General features: G+C 33.9%; 1 protein-coding gene across 14 annotated transcripts in view; it reads left to right on the top strand.

The window, feature by feature from the left end:
• The window catches only part of Tbc1d5 (TBC1 domain family member 5), a 517,207-nt gene that overhangs the window by 397,139 nt on the left and 98,561 nt on the right, over positions 1-21,507 (top strand). For all 14 annotated transcript variants that reach the window (XR_011709183.1, XM_071619394.1, XM_071619380.1 and 11 more), the window contains one exon: positions 19,280-19,365. Coding sequence is in view for 13 of the 14 variants with exons in the window: in XM_071619394.1 (XP_071475495.1) it covers positions 19,280-19,365 (86 nt within the window). In the remaining variant the exon portion in view is untranslated. The remainder of the gene's footprint in view (positions 1-19,279; positions 19,366-21,507) is intronic.

Genomic DNA, 21,507 nt, shown 5'->3' with positions numbered 1-21,507 from the left:
TTTTCTGATGCTAAAAATAAATATTTTTAGAAATTTAAAGGTATTGTAAACATTCAGTTTTAGGAATATTGTATATTTTTTTAAATTTCTTTCAGATTGGTTAAGACTCTAGAGATCATGTAATTATGCTTTATTTTCTCCTGAGGCCTGATGAGAGTGAGGTGAAATACCCAAAATCATCTGAATTCAAAGGCAGAGCCAAGACCCATCCCCCTGGCTCCTGCTCCCATCTGGAGCTAATTGTCTTCTTCCTTGGCCTCCTTCTGATTCCTAGTGTATGGTGTTCTGATTACTCCCACACTCACCACTTCCCCTAATCTCAAATGGCCACAGAGAGTTGGGTAAGCTCTTTGGTTTTATGCAGGGAACATAATACAGTACACTTCAACTTGATTGTCCTACAGCCGGTTGTTTACTTCTGCTTCTTATTTGCTCATGGTTGAAATACTGAATTTGAAAATTGGTATCTTATCACCATAACCACTTCGCCAAGTCTGGCCTTGAGGTTCCTAAGGAGGACCACTCAGTAAGATTGATGGGGAAAACATAATTTTTATTCTCTAATAAAATTGTTCTTTGAGTTTTTTCTTTAACTAGGTGGCTACAGGTGGTTGCCACCCATGTGTGAGACAAGAAAACAAAAGTAATAAGATAGAAAATGAGAGGAAACCAGTCAAGGGAGCCAATTCAGAGGTTAAGAGTAATAGTGCAAACTGAAGGGGAAGAGGGGAATAATATGGATATATGCAAATTAGGTAACCCAAAGGGGAAAAAGTCACCTTGGACAACTTTTCTTCTAGAAGTTAAAATATGTGTGTTTATTACAATGATTGTTCTGTTTTCTTGTTTTGGTGGATTAGTAAAGTTGACCAAATGCTATAGCAAATGAAAATATTTGGTTCCCATGGCTTAATGCAGTGGATGTTTAGTTTTTACACAAGTGACAGATTGTAATTTGGGGTGAAAGTCTTAGAGTAACACAATTTTTTAGGCTTCTTCCTGCTGTTAACTTCAACCTCAGCTTTACAGGTTGCTCTGTACATGGACATCCCCAACTGGATGAGAAACTAGCATGAAGGATCATGCATGGGAAGGTTTTATGGTCAGGCCTGCAGGTGTCAAGCACCACTCTCATTCACATTCCATAGGTCAGAACTCAATCTTATGGCTACACCTACCCAAACAAGCCTTTCAAATTGTAGTTAACTATGTGTTCAGAAAGAAGAGGAAGCAGGTTTGGTGAGATCCAGTGGCTATCCTTAAAAATGGAAATGTCTTGTCCTTTAATCTCTGTTGCTCATCAAGAGAGCTTTGTCAAAGGGAAAAGCTAAAATCACAGAGAAAACTTGTGACCTCATGATCTGAAAAATCTGATTTTGTCAGTACTCTCCAAAAACTAAGCCATCATGAAGAGACAGACCCCAGAGTGAACTTATAAGGCTGCTGTTTAAAGTCAGTCTATCTTTGTTAGTCTTCAGTGGTGAAACAGCCACAAGATTGACAGTCTCATTTCTCTATGACCACCCCATTTACTTCCTGGTGGCAGACTGCTGTGGTCTGAATGTTCATGTCCCCTCAATTCATATATTGAAATTCCTAACCCATAATGGATGATATTAGGAAGTAGAGCTTTTGGAAGATGGTAGTTAAGATTCATGCACTCATAAAAAACACCCCAGACAAGTAGCTCACCTTTTCTACCATGTGAGCATATAGCAAGAAGATACCAAATAGGAATCAACTGTCTAGTGTCTTAATCTTAGAATATCCAGCCTTCAGAATTGTGAGAAGCAAATTTCTACTGTTTATAAGCCACCCCATTCATGGTATTTTATTATAGCACTCCAAACAGACTAAGACACAGACCTACATTGGAGGCCACATCATTATCAAATCATTTACAGTAAGGAAAAGAACCTTGATTCATCTGACCAGTATATTTACTGATGTATGTGAAAAACTCAAATCAGAATCACACATCATCTTGGAAAACTTGGTATCAAGTGGATGCTGATGGGCAGGCACATTTAGTAAAAGCTGACTGTGAAATCTTTACATAACTGCTTCACATAAAGGTAGTATGGAAAAGTACCATCTGTTAGCCACTAAATTAGGCTCTGTCCCAGTGACTCTACTCGTATGTCTTACTCTTTGACTCTGCTTTTCTCTGCTTCCTTGGCAACTTTCTTTTGATGGCTCTCTCCTTTCTTTAAATACATATTAAATATATGAGGGATGTAGTCAAGTCTTGCTAATCTGGAAACCACTTGGTTTCTTGAGGAAGGCTTTGTATTTCTCTGCCCAGAAGTGCTGTAATTAATTTCATAGTTTGATTGTCCCACAGTTCTGGGCACACTTCATATTTATCCCCAATCATTAATAAAATTGATTTCTGAAGAGACAACTGGAAATAACTGTCCCCTCTCCCCCACTCACCTCTTGTAGGGATACCCACACTTCAACATCTTTTTACTACTTGGTTGCTTCAGTAAATCAAGAAAAATTTCAATTTTCAGGTTTTTCTCTACATCCTATCACTGTCATTCTTTTTTTGGGGGGGGGCGGGGGACAGTTCCTTCAAGTTTATCCTTTGTTGTGATTATTGAAAATGTGTTGAGGAGATATAAACTGATGAAGTTTAGACTCACGTTTCACAAAATTATCAGCCCTCAGCCTTTCCATCATCATGTTAGATATAGGAGCTGTTAGTGATTTGGTTCTTTCTGGTCTTTTACTGAGGTTCCCACTGCAGTGAAGTACCTTATTTATCACTTCTCTATTTTTTTTCTACAACAACAGTGATAAAAAATAGAGTATTTCAAAGTTATTCCATTAAAGAGGACATTGTCTGGTGCTTTTGTGGTTTGAACTGTCTTTGAGGAAAAGTACCAACTGGGAAAATTTGAAGAAGGCAGAGAAATGACAGAAATAGTTGTAGTTATCTTCATAAACTCAGGAAAGAGATAAACCCTTTACCAACTAGTATCTGGAGAAACCCAGCCAGCTTGTTTTATAAAAAATTCTAATAAAGTGTACCTATTATATATCCTTTATAAAATGACCCACTGACAGAAAACCAGCTATTAACTTGAGATAACTACTTAATACTTAATTGATAATATCTTACTTGAACTCTCTTATTTGAATGTCTTTTCATTTGAATCCTAGAGAGAAGCCAATTATAGAGGAAACAGGATTAGGAAAAAAACCCTAAAATTTCAGCTAATTTTGAATATTTAAGTATATATCTTTGATTAAACTAATAGGAGATGTCATTATCAAGAGGTAATAGTTTGGTGCCCTAAAGGATTTCATCATATTTCATGTGTATTTGTATATGTACACATTTTTATTAAAATTAATATAATATTCCAGCAGCCATTCTTTTGGTGTGGGAAAACACACGGTAAAATATAAATAATATGAGCATTTTGTTTTCGTCTTCACTTCTTTTGTTTCCTTCCTTCATTCTTCCTTTTTTAAGGAAGTATAAAATGTAGGTGATAACTTCAAGAAATATTTAACAAAGATTGTCAACATGGCTTGGTAAATAATTAGCTGTGGACAGTGAACTATCAGTTGCATTTCTCGGGTATCCAACTATTGTCTGACTTTGTGGGAAAATGTACAGGTGAGCAAGTTTGCCGATAGAAGAAGGATGTTGGGTAATGAGTTGATTTGAGAAAGTTATGGGATATCCAATTAGATATATCCAGAGGGCAACTGGGAATGTGTGTCTAGCACTCAAAGGAGGGATCTGGACCAGATATAGAATTAGGAGTCTTAGAATATGAATTTTAGTTGTAATTTCTAGTGGCATTATATGTGTAGATTAGAGAGAAAATAAGAGACTTGTAATAGTCAAGGCAAAAATTAAGAGGAGGTCTGAATTCAGTGAGGTCATAAACTAAATGGAAAGTGGGCTCACCATATAAGTCTATTAAAGAGGTAACAGAAATCGCTCAGAACAAGGCTTTACTTTTTCCATGTCCTAGGCTTGGGATTCTGTCCAGAAGGAAGTCTGAACTGTTGATGCCAAAGACAGAGGTTGGTTTTTGTGTAGAGGTGGTAGTGTAGAGATGAATAGGGGGAGAATTGGACAAGAAGAATTGAAGATTGAGCATATATTTAGACTACCACAAAGAATCACTACCAGATTTGGAAGATTGTGTGTGTGTGTGTGTGTGTGAGCTTGCACTTGAATGTGTGTGTGATGCATTTGGTGCCATTTAAAGTTTCTAGGTGACCTTCAAGCATCAGCCTTGTGGCATCTGAACTCTCAGTTCTTCAAAGGCCTGTGAGAAAAGAGTCAGTCTTACAAGAAGTCCAAAGTTTGGCTAAACAAAGTATAACACTTTGGGGTCCTGGGGTGTGTTTGGGGGGGGGGGGGGTTATGTGTGTGTGTACATTTACATGTTTCTTTTTAATGACTTGATTGAGATGTACTTTATACACTAATAAAATACTTTCATTTAAAACATACAATCCAATGGATTTTATTATATTCCCAAAGTTGTACAAGCATCACCATAATCTAATTTTAGAACACATTCTTTGCCCCCCAAAAGAAACCATTTACCTATTAGCAATCATTCCTCACTCATCTGCCTCCAACTAAAATTCCTTTCTACCCCTCTACCCCCAACCCCAGGTAACCTCTGTCCTATTTTCTCTCTCTATAGATTTGACTAATCTGAATATTTTGTGTAAATGAGATACAATATGGGATCTTTTGTGACTGACTTCTTCAGTTTAGCATAGTGTTTTTGAATATATGCATCTTGTATCGTGTCTCAGAACTTAATTCCTTTTCAATGCCAAATATCCCATTATAGATAAACCACATTTTATTTATCTACTGTCAGTTGATAGACATTTGAATTGTTTCTGCTCTAGCTATCATGAATGGTACTGCTGTGAACATTTCCTATGCAGGATTTTGAGTGGACATATATTCTCATTTCTCTGGAGTTCTTACCTAGGCATGGAATTGCTCTGTCATGTGGTAACTCTGTATTTAACAATTTGAAGAACTGCCAAACTATTTCAGAGTAGATCCATATCTTACATTCTTACCAGCAATGTATGAGGGTGCCAATTTCTGCACATTCCTGCCAACCTTGGTTATATCTGTCTTTATGTGCATGCACGCGCGCACACACACACACACACACAGATTCTGTGCATGAAACAGTATCTCATAGTAGTTTAGATTTCCATTTTCCTAATGACCAACAACATTTCATATGTTTATTAACCATTTATAGATCTTTACTGAAGAAATCTGTTTTTAGGTTCTTTGCCCATTTTAATTTTTTTATTTATTACTAAGCTGTAAGTGTCCTTTGTATGCGCTGGATATAAGATGTTTACTAGAGGGGTTGGGGATGTGGCTCAAGCAGTAACACGCTCGCTTGGTATGTATGCGACCCGGGTTCGATCCTCACACCACATACAAACAAAGATGTTGTGTCCGCTGGCAAAATGTTAAAAAAAAAAAAAAAAAAGATGTTTACTAGATACAAGATTTGCAGATATTTTCATCTTTGAGTTATCTTTTCAATTTCTTTTTTCTTTTTTTTTTTTTACTTATAGCTTTGTTTTTAATTAGTATATTTTGAATATATATAAAAGTGAATTCACTGTGTAATGTTCATAGGAAAGTTTGGTCAGATTCATTCTGCTGTCCTTCCTTTCCCTGTCCCTACTCCCTCCCCCTCTACCCCTTTCTGTACTCTACTGATCCTCTTTTTCTTTTTCTTTTTTTTAGAGAGAGAGAGATTCAGAAGAAAGAGAGAGAATTTTTTAATATTTTTCAGTTTTCGGGGGACACAACATCTTTATTTCATTTTTATGTGGTGCTGAGTATCGAACCCTGTGCCCCGCACATGCCAGGCAAGCGTGTTACCACTTGAGCCACATCCCCAGCCCCGTACTGATCCTCTTGTCTATATTCATGGAGTCTTCTACCACCTGCTTTTTTGTTTTCTTTGTTCTTATTTTCCTCTAGCTTCCACATATGACAGAAGATTTCAACCCTTGACTTTATGGGTCTGGTATATTTCACTTAGCATGATATTCTCCATTTCCATCTATTTTAACAGCAAATGCCATAATTTATTCTTCTTTATGAATGACTAACACTTCATTGTGTATATATACCATTTTTTCCTTAACCATTCATTCATCTATTAACAGGCATATCTATTAACAGTTCCATAGTTTGGCTATTGTAAATTGTGCTTCTGTAAACATGGATGTGGCTGTATCTGGATTGTATGCTGATTTTATCTCTTGTGGATGTATACCAAGGAATGGGATAGCTGAATCATATGGTGGTTCCATTCCTAGCTTTTTGAGGGATCTCCGTATTACTTTCCAAACAGGCTGTACTAATTTACAGTCCTACTAACAATGCATAAGTGTATCTTCTTCCTTACATTCTTACCAATGTATATTATTATTTGTGTTTTTGACATTTGCCTTTCTGACTGGAGTGAGATGAATTCTCAATTTACTTTTGATTTGCATTTCCCTGATTGCTAGAGATGTTGAACATTTTTTCATATATTTATTGGTTGTTTTTGTTTCTGCTTTTGAGGAGTGTCTGTCTAATGATTTCGCCCATTTGTTAATTGGTTTATTTGTGTCGGCGGGGGGGGGGGGGGCTGTTGTTTGTTTGTTTGGGTTTTTTTTTTTTTTTTTTTTTTTTTGGTGTTAAGTTGGGGTTTTTTTGTTTGTTTGTTTTTTAGTTCTTTATATATTCTGGCTGTTAATCCCTTATCTGAGAAGCAAGTGGCAAAGATCTTCTCCAATTCTGTAGGCTCTCTCTTCATGATCTTGTTTCCTTTGCTGTGCAGAAGGTTTTTAATTTGATATTGTCCCACTTACTGATTCTTGGTTTTATTTCTTATGCTTTAGAATTTTTGTTAAAGAAGTCAGTGCTTGTGCCAATATGTTGGAGTGTTAAATTTACATTTTCTTCTAGCAGTGGTAGAGACTCTGGGATAATTCCTGTGAATTTTATCCACTTTGATTTTTTATGGAGGATGAGATAGAGGCTGTAGTTTCATTCTTCCACATATAGATATCCAGTTTTCCCAGAGTCATTTGTTAAAAGGCTGTCTTTTTTCCAAGGTATGTTTTTGGCATCTTGGTCAAGTATCAGATGACTGTTATCTGTGTGGATTTGTCTCTGTCTTTTCTGTTCCACAGGTCTGTATGTCTATTTTAGTGCCAATACCATGCTGGTTTTATTACTATAGCTCTGTACTATCATATGAGTTGCTATGTTGTAGTGCCTCCAGCATTGCTGTTCTTGCTCAGGATTTATTTGTCTATTCTGGGTCTCTTATTTTTCCAAATGAATTCAAGGATTGTTCTTTCTAGATCTCTGAAGAATTTATTGGTATTTTAATTGGTATTTCATTGAATCTGTATAACACTTTTGTAGTATGACCCTTCTGATAATATTAATTCTGCCCATCCAAAAACATGAATAGTCTTCTAAAGTCTTCTTCAATATTTATCTTCAGTATTTCATTGGAGAGGTCTTTTACCTCCTTGGTTACATTTATTCCTAAGTTTTGTTTTGTTAGATTATTAGGATGGAATGCTTTTTCTAATTTCTTTTTCAGCAGATTTATTATTGTGGTATTGGAAAGCAATTGATTTGTGTATGTTTATCTTGTATCCTGCTACTTTACTAAATTTGTGTATCAGTTCCAGAAGCCCCTGGTGGAGTATTTTGGGTCTTCCAAATATAAAATCATGTCATCAGCAAACAGAGATAATTTGACTTGTTTGTTTGTTTGTTTCTGTTTGTACCTCTTTAATTTCCTTCTCTCACCAAATTTCTCTAGCTTGAGTTTCATCAACTATGTTGAATAGAAGTGGTGAGAGTGGACATGCTTGTTTTGTTCCTGATTTTTAGAGGAAATACTTTGTTTTCCTTCATTTGGTTATGATGTTGGCCTTGGGTTTCTCATGTATAGCCTTTACAATGTTGGGGTAAGTTCCCTCTATTCCTAGTTTCTCTAGTATTTTAAACATGAATGGCTGTGGATTTTGTTAAATGCTTTTTGCTTCAATTGAGACAATCATGCAATTCTTATCCTTAATCCTGTTTATGTGTTAAAGTACATTTTTTGATTTGCATATGTTAAACCACCCTTATATCCCTGGAGTAAAACCCATTTGATAATGTTTCACTATCTTCTTAATCTTATTTTGAATGTGACTTGCCAATATTTTAGAATTTTTTTCATCTATGTTCATCAAGGATATTGGTCTGAAGTTGGTGTTTTTGTTTTGTTTGGGGTTGTTTGGGGGGGGGGGGGTCTTTTTAGTTATACATGACAGAAGAATCTATTTTGACATATTTTTACAAGCATGGAATAGATCTCTGAAATTTTCTTTATTTCTCATTTTGGTATAAGGGTAACACTGGCTTCATAGAATTAATTCGGTTATGTTTCCTCCCTTTTCATGGATTAATTTGAGGAGGATTGACATTAGTTCTTTAAAGGTCTGTTACAACTTGGCTGAGAATCCATCTGGTCTTGGGCTTTTCTTTATTAGAAAGTTTTTAATAGCTTTTTCAGTTTCAATACTTGATATATACTGTGTACATTTTCTGTATCATCATGGTTCAATTTTGGGTAGGTCGTGTGTCTAGGAATTGTCAGTATCGTCAAGATTTTCTAACCTTTTGGAGTATAAATTTTCAAAATACTTTTTAATGATCCCCTGGATTTCAGTAGTGTCTATGGTTATATATCCTTTTTCATCTCTAATTTTGTAGTTTGAATTTTCACTCGCTTCTCTTTTGGTTAGTTTGGCTAAGGATTTGTCCATCTTTTTTATCCTTTCAAAGAACCAATTCTTTGTTTCAATTGTCCTTTGTATTGTTTTTCTTTTCATTCTCAATTTTATTATTTTGAACTTTATTTTAATTATTTTCTCTTTTCTACTGATTTTTGGTTTTAGTTCTTCTTTTTCCTCAGGTATTGAGGTGTAACATTTAGATTATTTATTTGATATCATTTAATTTTTTAATGGAGGAACTTGGTGCTATAAACTTTACCCTTAGACCTATCTTCATACTGTCCCAGAGATTTTGATGTTATATCTCTGTTCTCATTTGTTTCTGAGTATATTTTTATTTTTCCCCTGATTTCTTCTGTTATCCAGTCCTCATTCAAAAGAGTATTACTTATTATCCAAGTGTTGGAATGAATGATTTCAGTTTTTTGTCTTGTCATTGATTTCTTATCTCTATTTTTTTATGTTTGCTAAAATTTGTTTCATGACCAAAAGTACAATCTATTTTAGAGAATATTCTGTGTGCTACTGAGATGAAAGTAAATTCAGTTGTCCATGGATGAAATATTCTATAGATGTCTGTTAGGTCCATTTGATTAGTAGTATTTGTTAGTTTTAAAGAATCTGAGTTTTATGTCTAAATGACGTATATCTACCAGTGAGAGATGTATGTCAAAATCACCCAGTAGTATTGTATTGTGATCTGTTTGGTTCTTAATGCTGAACAGTGTTTGTTTCATATACATAGATATGACATTGTTTGGGGTATAAATAGTTAAAATCATAATGTCGTGTTTTTCCTTGTCTCTTCTGATTAATTTTGGCTTGAAGTCTACTTTATCTGATGAAAATAGTTACTCCTGCTGGCTTGCAGTTTCCATTTGCTTGGAATATCATTTCTTTTTCTTTCATCTTCAGTCTGTGGATGTCTTTGTCTGAAAAGTGTTTGACACATGGTTGGGTCTTGTTTTTTTAACAAGTCTGTCACTCTGTGTCTTTTGATGGAAATGTTTAGAAGGTTTACATTCAGTGTTATTATAAAGAGATTATTTTTCATTTCCTGCCATTTTGATTTATTTCTAGAGCTTAATTCAGACTTGATTCTCCTTTGACTAGTCTACTATAATTCATCCCTATACTGGTTTTCATTTGATTTTTTTTTCATTTCTTCTGTATGAAATATTTCATTGAGTGTGTTTTGTAATGCAGGCTTAGTGGTTATGAATTCTTTCAGATTCTGCTTATCATGGAAGGTCTTTAGTTTGTCTTCAACTGTAAAAGATAATTTTGCGATGTGTAGCAATCTTTGTTGGTACTCATTTTCTTTCATGGCATGGTATGTATTGTTCTAAGCCATTCTGGTTTTGGGGATCTGGGTCAGTAAATCAGTTGAAATCCAATTGGTTTACCTCTAAATGTGACCTGCTATTTTTCTCTTGCAGCTTTTAAAATTCTATATTTATGTATTAGGCATTTTCATTATAATGTATCTTGGAGAAGATCTTTTTTCATTCTGTTTGGAATTCCATATGCCTCATTTACTTGTATTTTAATCTTCAAAAATTTGGAATTTTTTAAAAGATTTCATTGAAAATATGGTGCATCCCCTTAGTTTCTATTTTGGAGCCTTTATCTACACCAGTGATTCTTAAATTTGGTCTCTTGATTTCTTGGATATTTTGCTTATGGTCTTCTAACATCTTTTCTTTATAGTTGGCTTTATTTTCAAGATTATATACTTTGTCTTTGAGGCCTGAAAGTCTTATTTTTAAAGTTGTCTACTCTATGGATGATGCTTTGTATTGAATTTTAAATTATTTATTGAATCTTTCATTTCCAGAGTTTTCATTTGGTTCTTTTCCAAAATCTCTCTATTGAAATGATCTTTCACTTCCTGTATTTTCTTTTTAATTTCACTCTTTATATTTTATTTTAGCTCATTGAACCTTTTAACTATGAACTTTCTAAATTCTTTCTCCAATATTCCTCCACTGTGGTGTTAAGTCAGTTATTGAAGTGTTAGAGACTGTTTGGGGTTGTTACTGCTTATTTGTCTGCCCATCCATTGGGATGATTATTTTCCTGCTTCTTTTATGTAAGGGATTATTTCATGAGCATTTTTCTTCCAGAATCCTGGCTGTGTGAATATCCAGGTATCTATACTTTCACTCAGTTTATGTCCTCTGCTAATCCCAGTATCACTCCACTTTGAGAGAATATACTGTACCCTATTTATAACAGTCACTTCAGAGCAAAGCCATCTACTGTTTGACCTCATGAAAAACAAAAAACTTGTTAATCCTGCCCTCCATAGTACCTCTAATAAGGTATAAACGTGTTAAAGTTCTGGAATTGGTTGAAAAATTAGTTATTAATAAAGTAAAATTGCTATAACATTATATAGGAACTGAAAGGGAGAAGAAATAACAAATGGACAAAAGAAGAGAGAAAAAAGAATAATAAACAGCAAAGTAAAAAGAAGAAAAAGATGGAGGGTAGGATTTGTGGCAGCATCAAGTAATAATGTAAGAGGGAAAGAGGAGAAGGGGACCAAATTTAAACCTGAGCTAGGAAAAAAAAAAAGGATAGAATGATTATAATTAATGTTCTAAAACATTGTAAGAAATACAATCAAATAGGTTGAAAGTACAGTATTAGGTACTAGGATAACAGCTATCAAATCAAAATGAAGACTAATATAGACATATAAGATAGGATATGATCAAAGTTGATGTTAGAGCTATTTATAGTGAACCATGCCAAGGTGAAGAAAATTCTTATTGATTCTTAGTTTGGATTTCGTCAGAATTTGGGATTTTTAGAAGATGTCCATCACTCTTTGACTTTGGTTCCCCCCCCAGAGATATTGGGTCACAGGAACCACTCCCTAGATGCTATGGACCATCTACCAAGCCAGTTCTCAGTTGCCAGCCCAGAGGCTGACTGCTTGGAGGGTATGATGTTGTATCTATTGGCTATTTCTGTTGTGTGCAGGAGCTCAGGATGCAAGGGTCTGTGTCATTGCTCTGATTGCTGTGCATCACCATGTACCCACTCCTCTCCACAGGGTCCTCTTCAAACTGGGTTTGATCCTTAGCACCACATAAAGGACTTTAATTCCTTAAGTCAGTTTCTCAAACCATGATATTTAGGAATATTTCCTTTTTACTTTGAATAATGAAGGTTGGAGAATAAAGAAATAAAGATGATTGGGAACAACTCTTAAGTACACATAAATGGGTTTACAAATTTCTTTAAACCATTGTGGTAAGCCCCTGCCCGCTGCTCTGATGGCAGTGAAGGAAATAAAAAGGTAGAGTTGAGCACTACTGAAAAGAGCTAACCAACTACCTAAAAGGAATGTTTTGAGGCCTAGTATTAGTAACAAAGAAGTATTGTAGACCTAAGCTCCTACTTTCCATATATAAAAATAGCAAAGTGGGGGTGGTGGAGTATATTACTCTGGCATCTTTCTGCATGCTAAATTCAAAAATGTAAATATATTAGAAAAAAGGAAAAATTTTTATTTCTCTTTTGGTGTCTATTTATTGTGTGAAGCTAGAGTCGAGCATAACGCACAGGTGGTTTAAAATGCTTCTCTGCCATCTGAGATCTCGGCTTGCCAGGGTATAGATGGGGATGTCACTTTAGGGAATTGGGCTTATTCAGTATGTAAAATGAGGCTGGCATTGGTTCAGAGGTTTTGTCTGTGTCTTTACCCAATTAACCATGTTTTTACTTCCTTTTTTTTAACTTCTAAATTTTCTTTTTTGAAGTTTTAATCTATATAGATACATGGATGAGAATTACCTAAATTTTTCTGCCAATTGCTCTAAGATTTTAACACTTGGTATTCATAACATAATGTATATTTTCTATCAAAATACATAGGAATTATTAGTTTATACCAGAGATGATTTTAATCCTGGTACTAAAATAATATTCTACTTTACAATCAAATTCTAAAGATTTATATTCTTTTTTTTTTGTTTTGATAAAGAATCTTTATTAACTTGGTGAGTACGTTATATTCACATCTTTTGGATTTTGTAACACTGTTTAAAGATATTACAGATTTTGGTTTTCTAAATTGGATGCTGATTTTATGGTAAGTATTTAAAATTAACTCATAGTACAGGTTTAAAAAGAAAATAGTGACTTATGGCCCAATATTATTATATGTAACTATTATACCAATGTACATTTTATGTAAACTGAATATTGTCCTCAATCACAAGTAATATAAGAAAACCAACTCTTGGATAAATAACAAAGAAGAAAATAAAGATACAAAGTCTGGATTTGATAGTAATATCCAAACAGTACCACTTATTGGGGTGTGTGTGTGTGTGTGTGTGTGTGTGTGTGTGTGTTTAAATCAGAAGAATTTTGTGAGCCTGTAGGATTTTGTTTTAATGTCTGCCTTTTTGATGCACTGTGTCACTGTATCTATATTTAATGAAGAGGGCAGTATGTGTCAATAAGAGACAGAAATGGGGAGACCTTTGTGAACCCTCTAGCAATCAATGAATATCAGACCACCGATTTTTCCAGCTTTAATTACAGGCAAAAGAAAAGACAAAATTAGCATTTTAATATAGAAATATCTTAGGCTTTAGGAGAATTATGATAAATCTAATGTTGCCTAGTGAACCAAAGAGGAGATATTACAACAAACTGTCTCCTTAGGAATATTTGTTTAAATAAAGGCAACAATACTTCATCCTTATCTTTTTTGGATAATTATCACTATTTCAGGCTGTTCTTTGTTCCAGGTTTAAAATACCTTTAGTTTTGGGGTGTTTTTTTTTTTGTTGTTGTTGTTTTTTTTTTAAGTAATTGGCAGTGTTTGTTTCCTATAAAACTATAAGAAGAGGAAAATTCTGTTTGCTTGGCACTAACAAGATAATTATTTTAGGGAGAGTTTTTCTCTCCAGCTCTAGTTCACTCATGCCATGGCATCTCTGCACTTGGACGCATTTGGGTTATCTCATTTCAGTTACAGCGTATTAAACTAACTCCTCTTCCATGGCTGAGGTTTGCCCACCTGTCTCCCCTAAAACACCTGCAACATATGTTTACATAACCCTGTAATGCTTTGCCTTTGGGGTCCTAAGAAATTCCCCCAGAGCTTTTTGCTTATAAACAGCTGAGCAATTCGTTTTTCTAATGACGGTTGCTTTTCCCCCAGCTTAGAGGCAATAACATATTTACTAAAATAAGGGCCTCATTTTTCATCAAAGAGAAATATTCGACATATTTTTACAGTGCTGTTTCTCCTTTTTGAGCATTATTATTTCCCCTTTCTCATCTAGCATGCTATAAAAGTTAAGGACTGATAGCAAGATATTAGGGGAAAGAAAACTAAGTAATTTATTTGTAGGATATTTTCTTCATGCTAAACACATTATACTGCAAATAAAAATAGTCTTTTAAGTACTCAAAGAACTTTGTCAGTTTAATTCAAAGTAAAATTAATGTCCAATAAATGATAAAATGATAATTTGGGCATATTTCAGGAAATCCCTGATTATTATAATCTCATAAGCTGGCAAATATTGCATTATTAGCATGGTATGATTGTATACATTTTTAAAAATTTGTAAATGTATTTGCTCCTAATTCAGAGAAATGTGACAGCCTTTCTCCCCATATATGAGATCCAGTGTGCGTGATATGTTTTCCTAAGTGTGTGTTTTTGTTTTGAAAATATAAATATAATATTTGGCAAATTTACAATTTTCAAAAGTGTAAAACATCACTTTCTCTACCCTTTTAGTGTCCTGGATTTTAGGTTGTCAAATTTAAATCTGCTCTCAAGTCAAGGTCTGTTTGTCAGTGCTCACTGATATCAGTATGATTATAGCTTCTTTTTCATGTGGTTTTATCAAGTGCCTGGCACTGTGCTATGCTCTTCGTTCTTATTCTGTCATTTAATCCTTGGTACAGTTTTGCAGATGATAAAACTAGATCTAAGAGTGTAATTAACTCCTCACAGTCACTCAGCTGATAATAGGTGGAGCAGGAGTCTCCTGATCCTTTGCACCAGGCACCCTGTCCCTCTAGAGCAGATGAGCATTGTTATGTCTACATTAGTGCTGTTGTTTTCAATATATAACATTCATATGACATCATCTCCTACTAGTCCATTAATACATGAAGATCACTATCACTGGAATTGCTTTTCCTCTCCTCTTTTTAGTTCCACATGTATGCATAAATAGCCAAGTCTTTGAACAGTCCTGTGCTGTTCAAAGAAGGATGAGTATTTCAGACTCCTTTCTTCTGTGTGTTGATTTAAATGGAGATTATCTTCAAGTGAGATACAGGAGTCAGGGGCTCAAGCTAGGAAGAACTGTTTGTAATGACCTTTTGGGTAAGTTTGATTTCACCAGTCTCAGAACAAGGAATATTGTTATGGACAATCTTATATTTAATTGTACTTCTTACAGCATCCTGTAGTTAGTTATTCTTAGTGTGAATTAACACTTGACTATTTTACAATGCTATAACAAAGTGAGTTTGAACTTAAAATATTGAAATGTTGTTGCCCACAGGACTTTAAGATGCCTCCCCAAGATCCAGCCTGTTTATGCCAGGAGTGGGATTTTGCAGCATTCGTCTTTTATTGTCATAAAATAAAATGCTGGAGAGAAGCCAAGATCGATGGCTAACTTCCATGCTCCCAGATACTCAGGTGGCTGAGGCAGGAAGACCACAAGTTCCAAGCCAGCCTCAGAAACTTAGGCCCTTTCTCAAAAACAATATTTTTAAAAAGGGCTGAAGATTTAACTCAGTGGTAGAGTGTTTGCTCAGCCATGTTTGAAGCTCTAGGTTCAATCCCCAGTACCACAAATACTACTAAAAAAATAAAATAACAAAGAGAAAGCTTGTAACAACTTTAATGGAAAAGAGTTGAATAATTATTTGGGAAGTTACTAGATGAAGTCTGTGTGGAAGACCTGTCTCAAGCCTATCATGTCTGGTCTAGGAAAGACACAGTAACCTTCAGTGGGGTCTGAAGTTATGATTTTTGCAATTGTATGTATGATAGTATAGACTTCCCATGTCGTATCATATAATTGCTATTCTTCTTAGACCAATACAAACCCAGTAAGCTAACCATGACCATTTTGTCATCTTTCTTCCAAAGGAAAATTTACCAAAACAAAAACATTCTTTAAAAACATACACTGGAAAAAAAAAAAAGGACATTGGTTTAGAAGTGCTTATTTTGGTCAGAAATTCTGATTATGTGGAAATGGGTTTACAAAGACATGATATTAAAGATATGTGAATGTGTTCTGCACAATGAGAAATTACTACACCTGTGGGATCTGGTCTTCCTAACTTATACAATTTTGTGTATGTAGAACTCTAGCGACTCATATATTTTAGAGGAAATTTTCAGATTTTTAAAAATTAGAAAGAAGAAACCTTAAATGTCTATAAAATTTTGAGAAAAATCCTTTAAAATAAAAAAGTTAAGATCTCTTTTCGTTTATTTATATATATATATATATATATATATATATATATATATATATATATATATAAACAGTCTCAGAACAAGGAATATTGTTGTGTACAATCTTGTAGTTAATTGTACTTCTTACAGCATCCTGTATTTAGTTATTCTTAGTGTGATTTAGCACTTGAATATTTTACACTACCATAACAAAATGAGTTTGAACTTAAAATATTGAAATGTTGTTGCCCATAGGACTTTAAAGGTAAAACTTTGTTCATATAATCTCATTGCCCTAAGGAAATATTTTCATTTTGGTGCATATTCCCATTTGTCTATCCATTTACCTACATGTGTACATTTATACAAATATTCTTAACAATTATTTGAACTTATTAGTTTTAATTTTTTTGTTCATATAAGAAAGTATTCCACAATTTCTGGACTTTTTAAAACCTTATTCATAAAAGATAGCCATCAATTTAAAAAAATTGTAGGTAATCTGAAGAACCATCAGTGATGAATCTCAATGTTTAAAGTATTCACACCCTATTCATTGTTCATGGCCATGTGTTGATTTTTACAGCTATGCATGGTTTATTGATACTTCAGGCATTTAGCTCTGTGCTGACCAATACAGTAGCCACAAGCCACATGTGGCTTTCAATATTTGAAGTGTGTGTATAGTCCAAATTGAGATCTGCTGTAAGTATAAAATACACGTTAGATTTCAAAGCCTTGTACAAACAAAAGAATGTAAAGTATCACATTAATAAATTTTATAGTGATTACATGTTAAAATGATAAAGTTTATTATATAACTAATACTGCATTCAATTTCATCTGTTCCCTTTTTCTTTTTTTAGTGTGGTTGCTATAAAAATTTAAATTACAGATGAAGTTTGCATCTTTAACCCACATAATATTTCTGTTAAATAGTGCTTGTCTAGATTATCTATATGTGTGTATTTTTATGTTTTAGATATAACATTTTCTTCATATTTTATATGCTGTTTTCAGCATCATCTTTTGATTCTTTTTGTTGTTGTTTCCAGTACAGTGGTGCTTTACCTCTCTCCCTTTGCTACCAGTAGTCTCCTAGGAATTTAAATAGGTCTCAGTGAAAGCAATACTTGAGCTTTATACATATGTTCAAGTTAAATCATTTTTCCTAATAATGGCTTTAAGTGCTTAGGTAGATCAGCACATCGTGTCTTGAATTGCATGTTATTTCTCCATAAAGATGTTTTCAAAAGAACTACTCCATGCGATCCCTTCTTTCATTATTTTCTTGCAAAAAGTAGCATAATTCTTTACTAGTTTGTTGAACATTAGAGAACAAAAGCTTTTGAGATTAGTAAAAATAAAATGTGTTTCTAGGTACTGAGAATAAAGAGCAGAATTAGTCATGAGTGATAGTCCTCATAAGTTAATTTTTAAAATAAATCATGAATGCACTGTCAGTCTGCCAGGAGCTTTAACCTCTGTTTTATTTTCACATTATACTTGGGTCCAGGTTGTCATCAGCTACCATGAGGAAACCTATGAAATTCTTAGAGAGAAGTTGCACTGTTAGACTTAATAGTATGGTAGTCATGGAAGCATCAGTTATCTTCATCAAGGCAATTCAGATTTGATTATCATAGAACTGTGTTGAATACCAAACCAGTGGAGTAGTAGCTGGAGCTAAATCAAGGGATTGTCGTTTTTGTCAGATGATTAGGGCTGGCATGGAAGAGATATGAAAGGGTTGAGCTGTGTAAATATTCTCTTTTCAGCAGAAAAAGAAAAGGTCCATCATGGCCATTAAGATGCAGCTTGTTAGCTTGATGAATTTCAAACTATTTAACCTTAGCAATTACATCCCCCTCTTATCCCCATGCCTACATACAAGTTTATCAGTGCTTTGGGATTATGTCTCCAAGGATTAATATCTAAGTATATCAGTAATTTCAATGAATATAAAATACAGCCTTTCTGTGTCTAGATAGATCTCTCAAAGACAGATTATGCTGTGGTTCAAATGAATTATATATTCAGATAAACATTAGAACACTTTTTTCTAAGTTTTTTAAAAAATTTAAGGAAACTGTACGTGATTTTATATATTAGAGATGATAGTATTTGTTTAAATTATGCTGTAAATATGTTGTTTTTGTAAAGTAGACATATTTAGTTTTTATTTACCTGTAAGGGGCTTGGTACATTTAAATAATTAACACAATTAAGCAATAGCAACACATTTAAATAGGCACACCCAACCTAATGATTCAAGGACATTTTTATGGTGTTATAAATAATATTAAATGCCAGACAGGGCACTGTTCTTGCTGCTTTTAAAATGTACATTGGTCAATTTGCATCAGTCATTTTAGTTTTGTCTTTTTATTATTTCCAGTACCTGGCATATTTTAGGCACTTATTAAACTCAAAAATAAGAAGAGATGACATAGAAATTGCCATCTTTAAAAGAATCTTTGAGTTTTGAAATAACTTATTTATTCTGGATGAAGAAGGACTCAGTGTGCCATCTAGTGGACATACTTAGCATTCTGGCCAACAAAAACTAATGATTTTTTTCTCTTCCTCCACAATGAGCATTCTCAAGACTTTTAAACATAGTTTGTACTTGCGTTACTTCTCATACAATTTCTCGGTTTTTATATCATTTTATGTCATAATAAAAGTCATATTTGAAAATGATCAAAATCATTGAAAATTAATGGAAGAAGTAAATCTATTTGAACTATAAGACAGGCAAAAATAAAAATATGTCAAACTGTCAGTTTTAATCAGGAATAAGAGGAGTTATAGAAGAACTTAATTAAACAATAAAAGCAAAACTCAAGCACACTAATTATTAAACTTCATTATTATATGTATTTTTCTTAAGGAATGTAAAAATGATCATTTCTGTCCTTTTACATGTTAATGAATAATTTAAATAGCATTATACATTTTAATTTATTGCTTTTTTTTCCCTTTTAGAAAAATCCAAGACCAGTGACTTATCAGTTCCATCCCAATCTAGATTATTACAAAGCACGGGGAGCAGACCTTATGAACAAAAGCCGGTAAGTCTCCTTCCCCTGATGACAGCTAAAAATTACAAACATAATCTCAGTCGTCATCAGGAAATTTTACACATTTGCAGAAATTTATTTTCCAGACTTTAGCATATCAGTGGTTAATGTGCATAATGATTCTTTGTTAAATAAATTATGTAAGCTTATTTCAGGCATAAGAAAATGGTGTTTTTATGACAGTAGTAAGATGAAAAATTAAATAAATCTAAGAGTACTTTTTACAACTTGAAGTTAGGCAACTTCGTTTTTTGAACACTAATAAACCTGAATAAATTGTGCCTACTTGGTATAATCTCTTTCTAGATTCTTGCTGTTGATTGAAAAGAAGCTGTTGTATAATATATTTTTAAATTATTTCAGTAACAAAATTAAAATTGGGTTTCCCAACTGACTTTAGAACTACCCAATAAGCTTATAAATGCATCTTGTGTGTGCATTTGTGATTGCATACGTAGAAATTTTAAGGGTCACTGTAGGAATAAAAAACATTAAAATCCTACTTTTTTAAAGAAATTAACATTGGCATAAAGGGTTGATGAACAGTTTTGTTCTTTCATAATACTCTACTCAGATGTCTCAAGAGTTAACTTGTCAAACCAGAACCATTTCAAATTAGAAGGTAATTTTGAAGTTTACTCTGAATGACTAAAATGTTAGTAATGATAAATGCTGTCAAGTTGTCCGAATTTTCTTCCTTAAACATTTTGCCTGTGTTGGCTAGCTTTTCTTCAGTAGACCAGCAGTCTAAGTTTACATTTATGTGGTGTGTATACACAATGTGTTCTGCTATGTGGAGGGTTGAAATACCTGCCTCCCTCATAAGAACTCATAGTTCAAGGGCGAGACATTTACAGCAGAGTGGCTAAATGTTATTGTAACAATAAAAGCAGTGTAATTTTAATTTAAAATTACCCATCCTTGATTGAAATCTGTCCCATATTTTGACACACTTCACAACCCATGAGACTTCTCTGAAGCTCTCTTCTGTTTATTTCATTTGAGTCTTGTTTCACAAATAAAAAAACTGTTTCCTGTAGTAATTTGCTCATTTAATACAGCAAATTTTTATTGAGTGCCAGATTTTGATCATTTTAGGCATTGGAGATGCCTGTAAACAAATCAGACACAAATCCCTACCTTCAGGAATCTTACAGTCTGTTCACTTGTATTTTCCCTCCATTATGTCAAACATTTACCTTTCGTATATTTAAAAGAAAACGTATTTTAGGTTCTTTTCTTATGTGAGATCTTCCTGGCTGGAGTCCCTTCTTGCCCACTCTCTGCCAAATTAATTTGCACTGAACAAAGGAATCTCTGTTTACAGTAGATCATGTCACACCTCCAGGTGAACCCCTCCAAAGGTTTCCTATTGCCATTAATGATCCAGTCTTCTTCAGGTGGCTCTTCCCAGTCTTCCTACATTATCTCCTAGTTTCCCTTTTCTTCCTGCCTGTGCCACAGCCTTATTGACCCTCTGTTTTTTCCTCTTTTGGGGGACCTTTGCACTTAACTCTTGCCTCTTGCTAGAACTGTTCTTTCACCCCCATCTTCTCATGCCTCTTCCAAAGTAGAGCTATATCCAAATATCCTCTCAAAGAGGCCACTACTATCCTGACCTCCCTGCCTGTCTTCTCTCCTATTCACTATCCTATTGCCCAATTTTATTTTCTTCATAGCATTCATCACTAGCAGAAGTTACATAATTCATTCGTGCTTCTAGCAGTGCCTAGTAGAGGGAATACACTGAGCAAATACTTACTGGGTGTATTTTTTTTTTTTAACATCTTTTTCTCCTAGAGGAAATGGACTATACCTTTCCTTTCCCTCACTTCTTGGTTTTATTTTCTTCTGTTTAGCCTGCTCTCCCTGCATTTTTCTTTCACAAAATGTTGGTTCTTTTTTTTATATATTTCCAAGTAAGCACATTTTCTCATTACCACATTATTTGTATAAAGTTCATTTGATGGTTGGAAGAAAGGTTTTTCATCATATCTTTTGCAATTTTGAAGCTTAAAATTGAAATTGAGACAAATGAAATTAATTTGTGAAGTAGAAGACATCACAGATCAGTGAGCAAAAAAATAGAGTTAATAGATGGGAAAACTGGCAAATCTATCTGCCAGTTGGGGA

This window comes from Marmota flaviventris, chromosome 1 (assembly GCF_047511675.1).
Source record: "Marmota flaviventris isolate mMarFla1 chromosome 1, mMarFla1.hap1, whole genome shotgun sequence".
NCBI classification, from domain to species: domain Eukaryota; kingdom Metazoa; phylum Chordata; class Mammalia; order Rodentia; family Sciuridae; genus Marmota; species Marmota flaviventris.
The sequence above is the reverse complement of the archived record's forward strand: the minus strand, read 5'-3'. Positions and strand labels throughout refer to the sequence as shown.